The 17159-nt window shown below is 49.4% G+C and overlaps 1 protein-coding gene across 1 annotated transcript; it reads left to right on the top strand.

The window, feature by feature from the left end:
- The first annotated feature begins 1214 nt into the window (after nucleotides 1–1214).
- Nucleotides 1215–16595, top strand: PRPH2 (peripherin 2). Its single transcript, XM_019985684.2, has 3 exons — nucleotides 1215–2003; nucleotides 11803–12049; nucleotides 15016–16595. The coding sequence occupies exons 1-3, from the start codon at nucleotides 1423–1425 to the stop codon at nucleotides 15226–15228; spliced, it is 1041 nt and encodes a 346-aa protein (XP_019841243.1). The 5' UTR covers nucleotides 1215–1422; the 3' UTR covers nucleotides 15229–16595.
- The last annotated feature ends 564 nt before the right edge of the window (nucleotides 16596–17159 follow it).

Raw genomic sequence — 17159 nt, 5'->3', positions numbered from 1 at the left:
GACAGTAAAGACTCTGCCCGCAATGCAGGAGACGGGGTTCAATCCCTGGGTTGGGAATATCCCCTAGAGAAGGGAATAGCAACCCACTCCACTATTCTTGCCTGAAGAATCCCATGGATGGAGGGGCCTGGCAGGCTATAGTCCATGGGATCGCAAAGAGTCTGACACGACTGAGCAACTAACACTAATATGATATGATGGTGGAAACATGCCATTATGCATTTAGCAAAACCCATAGAACCGTGCAACACAAAGAGTTAACCCTAATGTAAACTATGGACTTTAGTTAATAACATACCGAAGCTGACTCATCAGTTGTAATAAATGTATCACACAAGTGTAAGATGTTAAATATAGGGAAACTGGTTGGAGGAAAGGAGTATCTAGAAACTCTGTATTTTCTGTTCATTCTTTTGTAAACCTAAAACTGCTCTAGGAAATAGAATCTATTACTTAAAAATAACAATAAATTTACAGATTCATCAAGGATGTACATCTCATTTCTGTTATCTTTGTTTGCAATGGTGACAGAATTTTGACAGGTGTTCAATTTGATGGGTCAAGTATGGTCTTTTATTGTTGTTTTAATTGCGTTGCCCAATTGTTCTACTTAGATTGACATGTTTTCCAGATCTTTGGACTTTCCAGATTCACTTGTTATAAATCACCTGTTCATTTCCTTTGCCTGTTTTTTCACGTGATTGTTGATTTTTTAAGATGTGGAACTGTGGCTTTTTTTTTTTTTTAACATGTTGCAAATGTTTTCTCACAATCTGTCATTTGTTTTTCAACTTGGATAATGATCTCTTTTGTCCCATTTGTTGTTGTTTAGTTACTAAGTCCTGTCCAACTCTTTGCCACCCATTAGAATGTTTCAAATTTTGAAGGAGGTTAGCCTGGAAATGTGCTTCTGGGGAGACACATGATGTGATCCGAGCTAGACTTGCAGATGAAGCCCATTCCTCTGGCCAGTCTCATCTTTTTTGCTCCTGATGCTCCAAGCTGAACCCAGAGCTCTCTGCTCCAGGCTGTCCATGGAGGCGCTTGTTGAGCATGTTCTGAAACTGGCACGGCTTTATCTAATGGGATGAACCCGGCTAAAGAGATTAGCAGAATGTCTTGTGGATCCCACTTTTAATCTGCAGCCTTCAGGCTGTCCCTCTTTGGTTGGGAAGGGAGCTACAGCGACGACGGGGAGGACTGGCTCCTTCATGAGCTGTGACTCTGAGGTCCCTGCCCCCACTCGAGGGTTAACAGGGGTCCCGGGCTAGGGGGCACAACATGGGCAGCCCCCAGAGCAGCTCCCTTCAGCTTGGACCGTCTGCACCTTTCCCAAGGCCCTGAGTCTTCAGCCTCTGGGCTTATTGAGGTCAGGAGTGAGAGCTGTGCTGTGGGAGGCTACCCGGACTGCACCCTGCAAGTATGGCGCTGCTGAAAGTCAAATTTGACCAGAAGAAGCGGGTCAAGTTGGCCCAAGGGCTCTGGCTCATGAACTGGTTCTCCGTGTTGGCTGGTATCATCATCTTCGGCTTAGGGCTGTTCCTGAAGATTGAACTCCGGAAGAGAAGCGATGTGATGAACAATTCTGAGAGCCATTTTGTGCCCAATTCCTTGATCGGGGTGGGGGTGCTGTCCTGTGTCTTCAATTCTCTGGCTGGCAAGATCTGTTACGACGCCCTGGACCCTGCCAAGTACGCCAAGTGGAAGCCCTGGCTGAAGCCGTACCTGGCCGTGTGTGTCCTCTTCAACGTGGTCCTCTTCCTGGTGGCCCTCTGCTGCTTCCTCCTGCGGGGCTCGCTGGAGAGTACGCTGGCCCACGGACTCAAGAACGGCATGAAATTCTACCGGGACACGGACACCCCAGGCCGGTGTTTCATGAAGAAGACCATCGACATGCTGCAGATCGAGTTCAAGTGCTGCGGCAACAACGGCTTTCGGGACTGGTTTGAGATTCAGTGGATCAGCAACCGCTATCTGGATTTTTCCTCCAAAGAAGTCAAAGAGTAAGTGGCCTCCAGTCCTGGGGTCAGAGTGATGGGGGCACAGAGACCCCAGCCTCTGACTCTCCACTGTTCAGCCTTTTCCTCCCCATTGGGTGCTCTGGGTATACAACTTATTACTGGTGTGTGTGTGAGGGTGTACTTGATTGGACATACAGAATTGTCAATATTCTATCATTTTTTACCTATAAAATTAGCAGCATTGTACAGTTCAACCTAATGTTTGGCTAAGACGGGAAGACAGTGTCAAGTTATAGAAGCAGCTTGAATGCTGGTGGCCAGGGGAGACCCAGCCAGGACTGTGTCTGCTTCATACAGGAGAGATGGGTCACATATACTGAGCTGGTATCTGGCTGCTTGTCTCATTCACTCAAAGTGAATGGATTCAGTCCTGCAGGCATAAATTTCTGGGCTGTTCCCTTGTTTTCCAACTTTTCAACCCTGAGCATCCATTCTCAAGGTGTTTGTCCCTGGATATGGTGGAAAGAGCAGAGGATGGGGGCCGTCAGGGGGTCTAAGCTGTAGCTTTGTCTCTACTGTTCATTAGACGGTGACCTTGGACGAGGCCTTTGACACCTTGGGCCCCCTGCTTGACCATCTCTCTCTTTTTAAAATTACTTATTGCCATGCTGGGTCTTCGTTGCTGGGCATGGGCTTTCTCTAGTTGCGGCAAGAGGGGTCTACTGTCCACTCTCTAGTTGAGGTGTGCAGGCTTCTCACTGTGTGGCTCTGTGTGGAGCACAGGCTCTGGAGTGCACGGGCTTCAGTAGTTGTGGTGCATGGGCTTGGTGGCCCCGCGGCATATGGAATCTTCCCTGACTAGGGATTGAACCTGTGTCCCTTGCGTTGGCAGGAGGGTTCTTAACCACTGGACCACCAGGAAGTCCTATACATTTGCCCATCTTTTAAATGAAGGCACCAAAATACACAACCTTGGTGATTATCTCCTAGCTCTGTCTAGAGCCTGGCATACAATGGGTGCTCAATAAATGCCTGCTGGTGTTCACTACTTAAGTAATAATACTGCAACTTGATAAAGTGTTTCTAAAATGTTCTTGGCTTGTGTAAAAGTAACATCCTGAGGGGGATGTAAGGGAATGTTCGAGAGGAGACTCTCACCCTTTGACCCTGGCATACCCCTCTTCCCAGAGACCCACCATTAGAGCCTTGAGTCATTTTCCAGGGAAAGGTTGGCCGGCCCTGAGCCGATGGCTCTCCCCCACCTCTTCTTTCTGTCCAACTCTCCTCATCCGCTGGTTGAGGCTAGGGGTTCAGTTGCTCCCCCAGGGGGTTTATCCTCTGAGTGAGGCTGGTGAGTCAGGGGGACAGGCACTCGGGACACAGGCACACCAGCTGCAGGATGCGGGTGAAGCCCATACAACACTGGTGAGCCCGAGGGAAGGGAAGTCAGAATGAAGGTCACTGCTTGGGACTGTATTTTCTGTCGGAGGGGATTACTTCTATAAATCCCTTTTCAAGGAGGCTTGTAAACCACTCTGCCCTTCCTAGGGGACAGGTCTGCAGAGACGGCACCAAGTGGCATGATTTATATATGTCGCCCCAGAAGGGTGTGAAGCAGAGGGACAAGCAGAGTTCTGGGGGCTGGGGAGAGTGGGGAGAGTGGGAGTTGATGGTAGAACCAGCTTTTGTGGTGGGCAGCAAGGGGTTTCTCATCCTATCATTTTCCTTGAATGTCTTCTGCAGGGTCAGTCCTTGACAAGACTTACAGGATCTCTCTGTAATCCCCAAATCCCCTTCTGTCCCAGGGTAGAGCAACGTTCCAGGCCGCTTCACTCCTAGCGGTCGGTATATCCAACTTGCTAGGCCAGCATTAAACTTGATCAAAATCACCTCAGTGCCCCATACCAACTTATTGGTGTGAAACTATCCTAACTCCACTGACTTGGAAAAAATTTTCTCTGCTGCACACACACACACACACACACACATATGGTCACAACATTAAGAGAAACTGAACATCCCTAACTGAGCCTGGCACTTGTGGGCTCAGCCAAGCATGGACAGATGGTTGGTTTTGGGAGATTTCTCACAGGAATCTTTAAGGTCAACGGCTGGTTCCTGAAGGCTCCTGATCATGGAGATCAAGTGGAATAATGCAAGATGTTTTACAAGAGTTTACAAGCCTTTGACCCCCCCAACCCCCTCACCTCAGCCTGTCCTGTTGCTATGTTGCTGGGACTTTTGGGAGGAAAAGCATCCTTATTTGGTGGGCACAAAACCTTTCCTGGGGGGGGGGTTGTATTATTTTTAGTTGTTGTTATCTCTATTTCATAGAAATTTGAGCCTCAGAGAGGTTAAGGGATGTTTCAAAAATCTCACACCAGAAATTAGCAAGCTGGGACTGGGGGCAGGGTGGGACAGATTATTGGAAAACAAACCAACCAGCTTTATGGACAGTATACTCCACACACCACACAACTCACCCATCTAAAGTGAGCAATTCAATGGTTTTTAGTATATTCACAGAGCTGTGCAACCAGGACTGAGGTTGATTTTAGAACGTGTTCATCATCTTGCAGAGAAACCCTGCACTCTTCAGTGTTCACTCCGACCTCCCCTGCCCCCAAGTCCCAGCAGCCACTTTCTGTCTCTATCCACTTCCCTGTTCTGGCCACTTCATTATGAATGGACTAGTGTGGGATTTATCCTCTGGGGTCTGGCTTCTTTGGTCAGTGCACTGTTTTCAGATTTCATCCATGTCGCAGCAGTATCAGCGCTTGTTCCTTCTTCTGCTGGGACACTGTCCCACTGAGGGGAGGTCCAGCTCTTGATTCTGCTCTTTCCACTCTGCCGTTTCCACTCCACCCTGTAGGCGTTAGGTGAGTGCTTGTTCCCCGATGACTGAAACCTCTGGAGGGGGCCAGTTTGCCTCATGTTGTCCCTCCTCCTGTCTCTGTCTTGTTCTTTCCTTCCTTCTCCAGAGGCACAGTGGGAGGTGTGACACAGGCTCAACAAACACCTGTGGATCGTGGTGGGATTCCTATCCTTCTATGCTTGGATCTCAGATCGTCATGAGGCCCCCAGAAGCCAGGACCCCCCTCCCAAGACTCCCTGTGAGCTGTGGCACCGGGACAGGACTGTGCTCCATTCTCCTGGGATTACTTTCTCCCTTCCCAGCTATACTGCACTTGCTGTATGCCAGGCTCTCTATGTATATGACCCAATTAATCTCCACCACCCCGTCAGAGACTTTATTGTCATCTCTCAGGTGAGAAAACTGAGGCTCTCAGAGGTCAAGCGATTTGCCAAGGTTCCACAGGTGTCACTCAGCTGGCACACGGGCAGGGGAGGAGGCTGTTATAACTGGGGGAGGTCCTCAGGGGAGTCCGGGAATGCCGCCTCCCTCAGAGACTCTTGAGTTTTCAGAGCAAGGAATTGGGATATAGATTTGGAGTTCTTAACCAGAACTGCTTTTATTATTTTTGCATTTCAACTTTTACTATAGAAAATTTCAAGCATTCACAGAAGTAGAGAGATTATAAGAAATCCCCATGTACCTGTCACCTTACTTTGATAAATGTAAACATTCTCCCTTTCTCGTTCCATCACTACTGCCCTCGCTCCCCCAAAACACACATCCAAGTACTAACCAGGCCCGACCCTGCTTAGCTTCCAAGATCAGGCGAGATCGGGTGCGTCCAGGGTGGTATGGCTGTAGACAAGAGATAAAGAGGATTTGTGTTTTTTTGCCTTTTTGTTTTTGTTTAACAGATGCACAATAGTAATCATGTCCACTAACACTACTATCATCTAATATTCAGTATTCTCTGATTGTCTCAAGATGTCTTTTACAGTTGGTTTGTTCAAATCAGGATCTAAATCACACCTTGCATTTGGTTGTTAGGAGACCTAACAACCTTTCTTACTCTTAATGTTACCTTTTTCATGCCATGTGCATCTTGGAGGAAGTCAGCCACTTGTCCTGCAGAATTCCTCACATTCTGGGCTTGGGTCGTCGCAGCCAAGAGCTGTCGTCATCCAGCGTCTTCTGTCTCCTTTGTTCCTGTGTAAACCGGCAGTAGGGCTAAGGTGTGGCTGGATTCAGGTTGTTTTGGCAAGAACACCTAGCAGGGTGCTGCTATGGCACCAGGTGAGACATGACGTCTTCAACCAGTTTATAATAATAATTTTTTTTCGTTCACACCACTGGCATGTGGGGTCTTAATTCCCTGACCAGGGATGGAACTGTGCCCTCTGCAGTGGAAGCATGGAGTCTTAACCACTGAACCACCAGAGAAGTCCCTATACTCATTCCTTCAAGGTTTCTTCCTGTTTTCATGACGAGCTGCTTCAGGGTCTTGGGATGAGAAGCAGAGCATGAAGAAGCTCAGAGGCCTTGGCACTGCCAGCCTGAGGGAACTGTAAGCCAGGAAGGCCTGGCCTGGGGCCCTCAGTCTGAGGGAGAAGCTGGCACTGAGCTCTTGCACTTTACTGTCCTTTCCACGGAACCCACAGGACAGTAAACTCTTCCTAAACAATTAAGAGGTATCTCAAAAATTCTCGACCTTGGCTAGGAGATCCCTGAGGGCAGGGCCATGTCTCCCCTCAGCCCAGGGGTCCCTGAGGCAGGGTTGTCTCTCCCCTCAGACTGGGGCTCCTTGAGGCGGGGCCTGGACTCCCCTCAGACTGGGGCTCCTTGAGGCGGGGCCGTGACTCCCCTCAGACTGGGGCTCCCCGAGTACCAGTCTGTTTCTCCCGCTGAGACTGGATTCTCTGGCGCAGGTCTAGATCTCTCATCGGGTCAGTTCTCCCTGAAAGCAGTGCAGTGTCTCCTCTCAGAATGGGGCTTCCTTGGAAAAGGCTGGGTCCCCTCCTCTCCCCATGCCCTTCAAAGAAATACTAATACTGCACTTGCTGTATACCAGGTTCTCTATGTGTATTAACCCAATTAATCTCCACCACACCACTGTCAGAGACTTTACTGTCATTTCTCACGTGAGAAAACTGAGGGTCTCAGAGGTCAAGCAATTTGCCAAGATTCACAGGTGTCACTCAGCTGGCACACGGGCTGGGAATTGACTCTTATCAGTTTACACTCCTGGATCCCTCCTCTCCCCTCCCATGCTTGTTTTCATATGGTGTTCCTTATTGATTTGTTAATTCGCCTACTAAATTATATTGTTTTTTCCAGGAAAATTACAATGTGATTATTTTCCCATATTGTATCTTGGCTGTGAGAGAGTGAGCTAGAACAAAGCCTTACCTTAATCAAGACCCCTACAACTCTTGGTGAGCCCTGAGCAGAGATTTGTAGCCTGGGAAATACTCTGATATAAATAGCCAGCTCACCAACTAAGGAGCTCTCCTCTGCCTGACTTTGTCTTAAGAGGGTGAGTGAGTGGAGCCTTAATCTGTGGTTGGAACCAGGGCGAGTGCTAAGTAAACAAGACAGTACTCCCGAGGGAGTGGGAGGGCTAGTTGCAGAGATATGGGACCCCAAGAGGTCCTAGGCTGGGGGAACCCCAATGTCAATCAAGCCAGGGCTGCCCTCCCATAGGCCCCAGTATGCCTCAGCGGGGATGAGACAGGTCTGTAGGCCTTACCCCAGTTGAGGAAGACATGGGGCGTGCACAGGAGAGATGATGGTAGACAAGGAAGGGCTCCTGGGACAGGGAGCAGTGGCGAGAACTCATACCTTTCTAGGGAGTTTAGCTAGAAAAGGGCTTCCCTGGTAGCTCAACTAGTAAAAAATCTGTCTGCAATGCGGGAGACCCCAGTTCGATTCCTGGTCAGGAAGATCCCCTGGAGAAGGGATAGGCTACCCACTCCAGTATTCTTCGGCTTCCCTGGTGGCTCAGTTGGTAAAGAATCCACCCACAATGCGGGAGACCTGGGTTTGATCCCCAGGTCGGGAAGATCCCCTGGAGAAGGGAATGGCTACCCACTCCAGTATTCCGGCCTGGAGAATTCCATGGACTGTATAGTCCATGGGGTCACAAAGAGTTTGACATGAATGAGTGACTTACACTTCTCTAGCTAGAAAGAGCCAACAGGCGGGAAGGCACTGGAGACTCTGAGGAAACTCTGAGAGAAGAGGTGGGAAACTGCTGTGGGCTGGTCTTCCACTTCCTGTGTAACTTGGGTGAGGGCTTGCCCTGCTCTGGGCCCCATTTCCTCCTTGGTAGAACAGTCCGGTGGGCTGCAGGGTCCCCCCAGATGGCCTAGAGTGGGGAGGATCCAGCATTCTCTCAGAGCCTGTGTCCTGGGCATCTGCTGACTGCCGCACCTCACCCTCCCCACAGTCTCTGATTGTCCCACCTCACAGAGTCTATAGCTCACATGTGCAGATTTGGGACTCAGAGGCCAGCTCTCTGCGCTCTAACCCACTGCCCTCCATGGAGATGCTGGGGCTGGCCTAGGTGGGAGTGGGTTCCAGGGGTTGCCTGCAGGTCAGAAAGAGGGACGAATAGCATCTGTGTTTGGGGACCAGGGCTGTGGGGGCAGCTGGCTCCTCAGGATGGGGCTGGGAGCCCCAAGGTGAAGGTTGCTGCTCCAGTTCCCCCACTGGGACCACCCCGGCCAGTAAAGCCTGGTGCCACACAGGGCTGTTCAGACGGCTGCTCCCAGGCACTCACCTGCTCCAGGCAGGTGAGCTTCAGCAGTGACCCCTCCTGTCCCTGGACAGATGCCACCCAGCGCCAGCTGAAGGCCAGCGGGGAGCTCTGCCCTTGAGGGCTGGGTCACAGCAGGGGCTCCCCTCTTCTCCATAGCCGGCAGGGCCCATGCCACCCGCTCATGCGTGGCTGCTCCCCAGCAGACTAGAGTGGTCTATTCCACCCTCACAGCTGCTCCCTGAGGACACACAGGGCTCCTGCGAAAGCTCTTGTTCAGTCACACAGCCCAGCCCTGGCCCAGGAGTCCACATTTCCTGCACAGTTAATATGTACCAGGCACTCTTCTAAGCCTTTTTACAGGGATTCCTTCACACAATCCTCATGTCAAGTTCATTTTACAGATAAGTAAGCTGAGACCCACAAGGGTAAGGTGGTCCAGAGGGATGGATCTGGAGGAAACTAAGGCTGTCCTGCTCTTATCATGGTCCTAGTCCTAGACAACCTGTGCATCCAGGGCCAGCTGTACTGTGGGTCCTGTCCATGAAGTAGAGGCCAGGGACTGCAGGGCAGGTGGAAATATTGCCGCCATGACCCAGGCGCGGATTGTTCTGGAACCAAGGCCGCACCGTGCAGTATGGTATGGTCTTAACCATACCGATCAGCAGACAGTTCACTGAAAAGAAACCACAAATGGATCTTAAAACATATCAAAAGATTCCCAATTTCACTTATAACGAGAAAAAAAAAAAAAAAGAAACTTAGAACAACTTTGGAGATATTATTTTTCATCTATCAGGTTTTGGCAAAGATCAAAAACAGGACTTGTGTGGGTGTGGCCAGTGGAGATGTCACTGTACAATCCCCCAGAGGAGACAGACAGCAGAGCTTGGGTGCAACCACAGATGGGCCCTGATGCAGAGATGCCTCTCCTAGCAACTGATGCTCTAGATATAGTCCCAGTATGTGAACTGACCCCGTCCCTGCTTGTATTAACATGAAACTGGGAGAATCCCCAATGTCCATCAGTAGGGAACTTGATAGTACCCCATGGGCTATCTGCACACTGGGGATACCATGCATCTCATTAAAACCTGGAGAACTCTCCCCCATGACAGATATAAAAGATCTCCAAGGTATTGTTAAGGGAAAAAATGATGGTTTAAGGCAGTGTCAATATAATGTGACCATTTGGGTAAAAACAAAACAAACAGGAAGAATTTTTGCAAATTCTGAATTTGCTTGTCCATGTGTGAGGCCTCTGTAGAAGGACAGACAGAGCTGGCCACAGTGAAGGCACTTGGAGGCCAAGAAACAAGAGAGTGGGAGGATTTTTTCAATCAAGGAGATATTACTTAGAAGCTAAACATTAACATGTTTTTTCCTGGCCGAGTGGCATGCAGAAACTTAGTTCCCTGACCAGGGATCAAACCCATGCCCCCTGCAGGGGAAGAGTGCAGTCTTAACCACTGGACCTCTAGGGAAGTCCCTGAACATCTTTTAATTTTTTAAAAAAAATATTTATTTATCTGGCCGTGCCAGGTCTTAGCTGTGGCACTTGGGGTCTTCAATCTCTGTTGTGGCAGGTGGGATCTAGTTCCTTGATCAGGGATTGAATCCAGGCCCACTGCATTGGGAGTACAGTCTTAACCACTGAACCACTAGAGAAGTCCTTGAACATCTTTTTAAGAGTATAATTAATTACCATTTCAACGAACATTGGAAATAACTTCTATTATGAGCAACTACATGCTCCCTATTCTTATGTTGTAAAAGTCTGCTGTTATTATGTAATAATGCCTTACAATTAAAAAAAATAAACTTTAAAAAATTTTTTATTCAAGATAATGTGCACATAATTAAGTGTGCAAATCTTAAGTGCACAGAGACAGCTACATAAACTTTTTTTTTTTTTAATTTTTCACTGCACAATGAGGCTTGCAGAACCACAGTTCCCTGACTAGGGATTGCACCTGTGCCCCCTGCAGTGAAAGTGCAGAGTTTTAATCACTGGACCACCAGGGAAGTCCCCGCCCCTTTTGAATCCACATAAATGCATGGTGTGCTCTAACCAAATATAAATTAATAGAGAAATGTTAAAGTTGTGCAAACTGTGTCCTTCAGGTGAATAAGGCTCTTCCACCCAGCGGGGAAGGGTGGGGCAGAGCTCATTGTGGATGGAGAGAAGCCATGGGCAAAGACTCATTCCTTGCCCCTACTGCAAAGGCCCAGGGCCAGAGCAGGCCTTCTGGAAACATCTGCTAGACAGAACTGATCTGGCCAGAGGGGGCGCTGGTTGGTCCCCAGAGCTGTAAGGGGGAGATGAGGTTAGAGAAGGGGCTGGGGGCTAATGTTGATGGTCACAAATGCCAGGCGGAGCCTTGTCTCACACTTACAACCTTTCCTGCGGCTCTCATCCTACCAGCCTGGCACGGCTCCAAGAAATCACTGCATGCCAGGCCCTGGCAGCACATAGAGTTGTTGGGTGATTTTTTTTTGCATAAATCTTTATTTTGGACTTTATGAAAACCGATGTGGTGCTCCATAGACTGGGGTCAAATATTGTCTACAGTGAAACATCCATGTTCTGACACACATAATAGCTTCCAGGAGTACAGTGCTCATGTTGATCTTGTGTTCAGTTGGGTTAAAACAACGGGCAATAAAAGAATGAACACATTCCTCATGTATGTGATTCACTCTTGTCTAAATGCCCCGTCCTATGACTTCCTTCCTATCTACACTGCTAGTTATCCCAGGATCTTGAAGAAACACTGAACCTCTAATAGGCTACCCTCTGGCAGATCAGTACAGTGAACAGCACTCTGGATCTCAGTTTTACCAAACATTGCTCAGAGGCTTCCAGGGCATTTCAGGATCAGCAGGTCCATAGAATCCTTGAAATGTCTTGTAAGATTTTGTCGAATCTCCATTGCTATACAAGGGCTAGAATACATATGTTCCTTATTTACTTGCTTCTTGGTTTATCATCTGTCTCAACCCTGTGAACATAAGCTCCAGGAAGCTGGGGCCTTGGCTTTCTGGGCCACTCCTCCATCTTCAGCAGCTGGAATAGTGGCTGGCATGTAGCTGATGAACAGCAAATTAGTTCTCGAGAAGAATGAGTGAATGAATATCCCAGATTTTTAGAGATGAGGGATGAGAGAAACTGGCATCTGCTGAGAAGTCCAGGAGGCCAGTCTCAAGCCATCTATCTGTTTCTTCTGCAGTCGCATCAAGAGCAATGTGGACGGGCGGTACCTGGTGGACGGTGTCCCCTTCAGCTGCTGCAACCCCAACTCACCGCGGCCCTGCATCCAGTACCAGCTCACCAACAACTCTGCGCACTACAGCTACGACCACCAGACGGAGGAGCTCAACCTGTGGCTGCGTGGCTGCAGGGCCGCCCTGCTGAGCTATTACAGCAACCTCATGAATACTACAGGCGCTGCGACGCTCCTCGTTTGGCTCTTTGAGGTAGGCCCTGGTCAATGAGGGGGCAAGACAAGAGGGGCTCACCTGCCCCACTGGGGTTCACAGGGTGGAGCTGGGCCCGGGACCCCCTCCTGGGAACCAGCCCTCTGCCGGCATGCAGGCAGCCCCAGGCTTGAACACTGGCACTTCCACTTTTTGTTTCTGTCCTACCACTTAAAGAAGAGTTGAAATTCATAGCACATAAAATCAATCATTTTAAAGTGAACAATTCGGAGGCATTTGGTACATTCACAGTGTTGTGCGACTACCACCTCTACCTTGTTCCAAAATACTTCCACCACCCCCTCAAAAAAACCTCATAATCATTATGCAGTCAGACCCCTCCAGCCCTCCCGCTAAGCCCCTGGCAACCACCCATTTCTGTTCTGTCCTTGTGGCTTTATCTATTCTGGACATTTCATATAAATGGAATCATGTAATATATGACCTTTCATGTCTGACTTCTTTCACTTTGGATGTTTTTGAGGTTCATCCTGTGTCTCCACTTTTTGCACCTGAGGTCTCAGAAACTTATTTAACCTCTCTGTTACAGGGGGCTGACAGCGCTTAGCTCTGGGGCTACTGAGAGGCAACAGGAGTTACAGGCACATTGATTTGTGCTTCTCTTGAAATTCTGGTAGCACTTTACCTGGTATTCTGATTATCTGTAGGTTCATTTTCCATCACCTATTAGGTTTAATACCTCTCTGTAGCTGCAGGGCTTGGGATGTAGCAAGCCCTCATTCATTCATTTGTTGAAGAAATAATTCTCAAACACCTGAGTGTTGGGCGCTGTCCTCGGTGCTGAACAAGAGCCCATGTGAAGGACGGGTAAGCTGAGGTAGTACAGAGGGTGACTCATGGGCTCTTGCTTTGAGCTGACAGCAGGAAACCCAGCCTCCAAAAGCTAAATTACAAAGCCAGGGATATTAAGGAGGAAACTGCCCATCAGAGAAGATTCACTGAAAGTTCCCTTTAACTAAGTCTATCTTTAGTGCTGGGCTTCCCTGGTGGCTCAGAGGTTAACGCGTCTGCCTGCAATGCGGGAGACCTGGGTTCAATCCCTGGGTTGGGAAGATCCCCTGGAGAAGGCAATGGCAACTCACTCCAGTATTCTTGCCTGGAGAATCCCATGGATGGAGGAGCCTGGTGGGCTACAGTCCACGGGGTTGCAAAGCGTCGGACACGACTGAGCGACTTCACTTCACTTCACTTTAGTGCTATGGAAATTCACAGGTAGGTGTGCTCTCGTCTGAGACACACCACTTCTAACTCACCATGTCACACCACAGGGGTTGAACTGCCTGTTGAGGGGGGATGAGACGGGGAAGGAGGCCTTCTTCTCACACTGAGGCAAATGCAAGCATATTCATGGAGATTTACTAGTCCCTGGCTCCTTAAGGCAGTCTTAGGAATGAGTCTTAGGAACGAATGGGTACAATGAGGAGAAAAGGTTAGAAGGTAGAATGAGGATAGGTTGGAAGATCGCATCCCTTGAAAACCCATGAAAAGAAGACTGAAAGGGTAGCTTAAGTCAGTGGGAAAATGGAGTTCCACTGGCTGCCTCTCCACTCATCCACTTTTCCAGAAATCTAGCGACTGCTTAAGAAGAGGAACAGTTCGCTGGGAACAGGGAGTTTGCATGCCCCTGACTTTTGCTTGAGGCTTTTAGTGGCAGACTCTGCGATGGGCACAAGGGTGGCTGAGTTGATAAGATTCTGCTCTCAGCCTTGCCCTCCTGGGTTTCACAATCCAGTGAGGATATGACACCTCAATACTAACACTAGTGCAAAATTCATAGTGTGGCAGGAGGCCTTCTTGAGGAAAGAAGGAAAGAATCAGAATGGGCATGTGGGTACCAGGAGGACTTCCTGGAGGAAGGATTTTTTCACTGTGAAAATATCTTATTAAACTTTCAGTCAACAATAATTATAACAAAACCCTAAAACTGCTAGTTACTATTACCATGCACTACCATAATTATAGAATACTCCCAGAGCATTCATTCACAGATATCTACTGAGGCCCTACCACCACGGGGTGCCCTTCTGGGGCTGCAACAACAAGCCACTTCAAGGCCACTCCTGCCCTCAGGGGGTGGATGTTCTCTGTTAGCGGGCCTAGGCCTCTCACAGAGTTCGTTATACTATCAAAGGAAGAGTGCAAGCAAAGCAGGAATTTGTGTAGAAGCAAGTGGCCAACACAATACAGGGTGAGAAGAGTAGAAAGAATACTTACCACGCTGTCTAATAACCAACTACAGCTGCCACACTCCACACACACTGAAGTGTCACAGCACGCCCATGGAACAGGCGGTACTTCATCTGAAAATCTGCAAACGAGACAAGTAAACTGAGGCTTCCTGGTCACGTGGCTGGCTAGGTGCCAGGGCTGAGGCTTGAATCCAGGCATTCTGGCACCAGAGTCTGTAGCAGTGACTGCCAGTGAACAAATTCAAACCAATCACCCACTCATCCCCATACTAATCAGAATAACAGAAATAGAGGGAAACCATCTATTACCTTGTTTGCAGGTAAAAGATGACTTTTTATTTTGTCCAGCAAATAGTTGCTGAGCACCCAATATGTACCAAGCAGTGTGCTAGAAATGAGGTGGGGGTGGGCACAGAGAAGGAGCCCAGGATTAATGCCCCCCAGGACAGGGGAGACCCAGGGGAGGGGCACCCCTAATACTCTAGGTAGAGAAAACGGCACATGGTAAAACTGGAAAGGAGAAAGGCTGCGGTGGGCAGGATCCAAAGAACCCTGGAGGGACTGGCAAGGGAGAACAGGGTCACAGGTGAGGCAGGGGCAGCGGGAGGTGTTTTGAGCACTCAGGCATGGCTGGGGCAGGCAGGCCCTCGTCAACTCAGACCCAACAGAGCCTTGTCTGAAGGGCCCCCGTGGCTTCTGGGTGACGCCTGCCCCTGCTACTTCCCTGCTCCTGTAAGTCTCCTCTCCCCACACCAGGTGACCATCACTGTTGGGCTACGCTACCTGCACACCGCGCTGGAAGGCATGGCCAACCCCGAAGACCCCGAGTGCGAGAGTGAGGGCTGGCTTCTGGAGAAGAGCGTGCCGGAGACCTGGAAGGCCTTTCTGGAGAGTGTGAAGAAGCTGGGCAAGGGCAACCAGGTGGAAGCCGAGGGCGAGGACGCAGGCCAGGCCCCGGCGGCAGGCTGATGGCCCTGCGGCCCCCTCCCCTCTGCACACTGAAAAGTAGTGGACTCCAGGAACTTCGGATACCCCCCGGATCCCATCAGAATCTCCCAAAGAGGGCGGCCGTCTCACAGAGGCTCTTCTGGATGTGGGATTTAATATTCAGGGCCCCTAAAAACTTCTGTGGAATGAATGTCTCACTGTGAGTGCATGAGTCCTGCTCAGCCCCACCGCCCTGGATGCACCTTCACGGTGGGCTCATGGAGGGCCTCTCAGCAGGTGACTCTGTGGTCACAGGAATTCGGTTCCACCCGGGGGCTACTAGCCACAGCTGAGGGCTGCTCTCCTTTCACACGCCGGCCGTTCTGGTGAGCTCCAAGTTGCGTCATTCTATATCCCAAGTGTCACTTGGTGCATAAGCCCAGGAATTTGAAAAACGTACTGGACATGCTGTCAGTTTTTTCAAATGCAAAGACTGAGAGGTCAGCCATTTTACTAATTATAGATGGTGAGGGACAGTTATATTTTTTTAAGAGTAATGGTCTCTCCAAAGCACTGAGGGCTCCAAAGAGGAATTCTCAATCATGAGGCAAGAGCATTTAAAGAGAAGGGATTATATCCCCCAGCAAAAACACAGCTTTTGTGTCACCTTCACAAGCCCTCAGCACTTAGCCAGGAGTGAGCCACAGGCTGAGGGAGTGGGGCTGCTGCAGGTTCCAGATAACGTGCCGGCTGACCTCCTTGGGCTTGTCCGCGGAAGCGCCGGGTCTGCGGCAAAGAAGCAACAATGAGACAAGAGTCCACTGTTTGGAGACCGAGCCTCACCCGCAGTGGACCCAGGGATGCCCAAGAGGTGCTGTGACAGCCCCTGGGCAACACGAGCCATCCACAGTGGAGGGTGGGGTCCTCTGCAAGCTCTGCCCTGCTTCTTCCCCCACATATCCATCCTGCAAAGGGTACTTCCCGAACACCTGTGCGTTAAAAGATTCTTTGCAACTTCTCCTCTTCCCATGCTAGTAACTACGAAAGAAGTTTTCACTTCCCTCCGCAAACAAGAAAGAAGCTTTAAGGGGAAGGAGGGAATGATTTCATTGCTGTCCTGAGTCTTCAGTGTGGAGATAGTAAGACTTCTGGTGCTGCGTGGGCTATGTGCTGGGGCTTGAACTCTCCCAGACCAGATCAAAGATGTTTGAATATCCTGTCAGACTTTGGTCCCAGGTTGAATTCAATTAGACTTCTGAGTGTGGAGACCAAGCAAGGGATGATCCATGTGGGCAACACTGAGGGAGTCAACCTCTCGGATGAGGGTCCCGGAGCTCTCCCCTCCCAGGGGTGCTGAGAATCATCCAGAAAATGCCACTCCAGGCCCACATGCTTGACGATGCTGTTGACAGCTGTACAATAGACATTAAAAATTATATTATACAAAAATCACCTTTGTTAAATGCCTGTCTTAAATGTGCTAAATGTGTTTAGCACAGGAACCCAGATTCTTGCTCATACTTGCTAACAAAACCAAACGAATCCTGACACTGAATGGAGGCACTCCTCACGATCAGGGAGCTGTCTCAACAGCTTGGGTGTCACCTCACCTCTGATCTGCGAGAACAGGGGCCATCAGGTTATCCAAATAATCTCAACATTTCCTAGTATTTGGACCAGAACGGAATTCAGTATTTTAGTATGTGGAATCTCAATTTAGGGATTTAAGCGAAAGTTCCAAATCTGCCCCCCTCCACCCCCCGCACCCAACCACCACTCTGGTCAGAATTTGAGTGCTGTTGAGAAGATGAAGGGTTGAACAGACTCTACAATAAATATCAGCTGATTCAGAGCAGACTGTGTAGGGAGCCCGGAGCTGGTGTACTGAATTAAGATCATGCAGATGACAATCTGGAGGAGGAGGAGGCAAAAGACACAATGCAGGAAGCTCCCTCAGCATCCTACGTCCCACA

Source organism: Bos indicus, chromosome 23 (assembly GCF_029378745.1).
Source record: "Bos indicus isolate NIAB-ARS_2022 breed Sahiwal x Tharparkar chromosome 23, NIAB-ARS_B.indTharparkar_mat_pri_1.0, whole genome shotgun sequence".
Lineage (NCBI taxonomy): Eukaryota > Metazoa > Chordata > Mammalia > Artiodactyla > Bovidae > Bos > Bos indicus.
The sequence above is the reverse complement of the archived record's forward strand: the minus strand, read 5'-3'. Positions and strand labels throughout refer to the sequence as shown.

Excerpts from the sequence above, each read along its gene's own strand:
- PRPH2 (XM_019985684.2), top strand. The coding sequence starts at position 1,423 with ATGGCGCTGCTGAAAGTCAAATTTGACCAGAAGAAGCGGGTCAAGTTG. Across the intron at positions 2,004-11,802 it reads TCCTCCAAAGAAGTCAAAGA|TCGCATCAAGAGCAATGTGG; the intron begins GTAAGTGGCCTC and ends TTTCTTCTGCAG. Across the intron at positions 12,050-15,015 it reads TCCTCGTTTGGCTCTTTGAG|GTGACCATCACTGTTGGGCT; the intron begins GTAGGCCCTGGT and ends TCCCCACACCAG.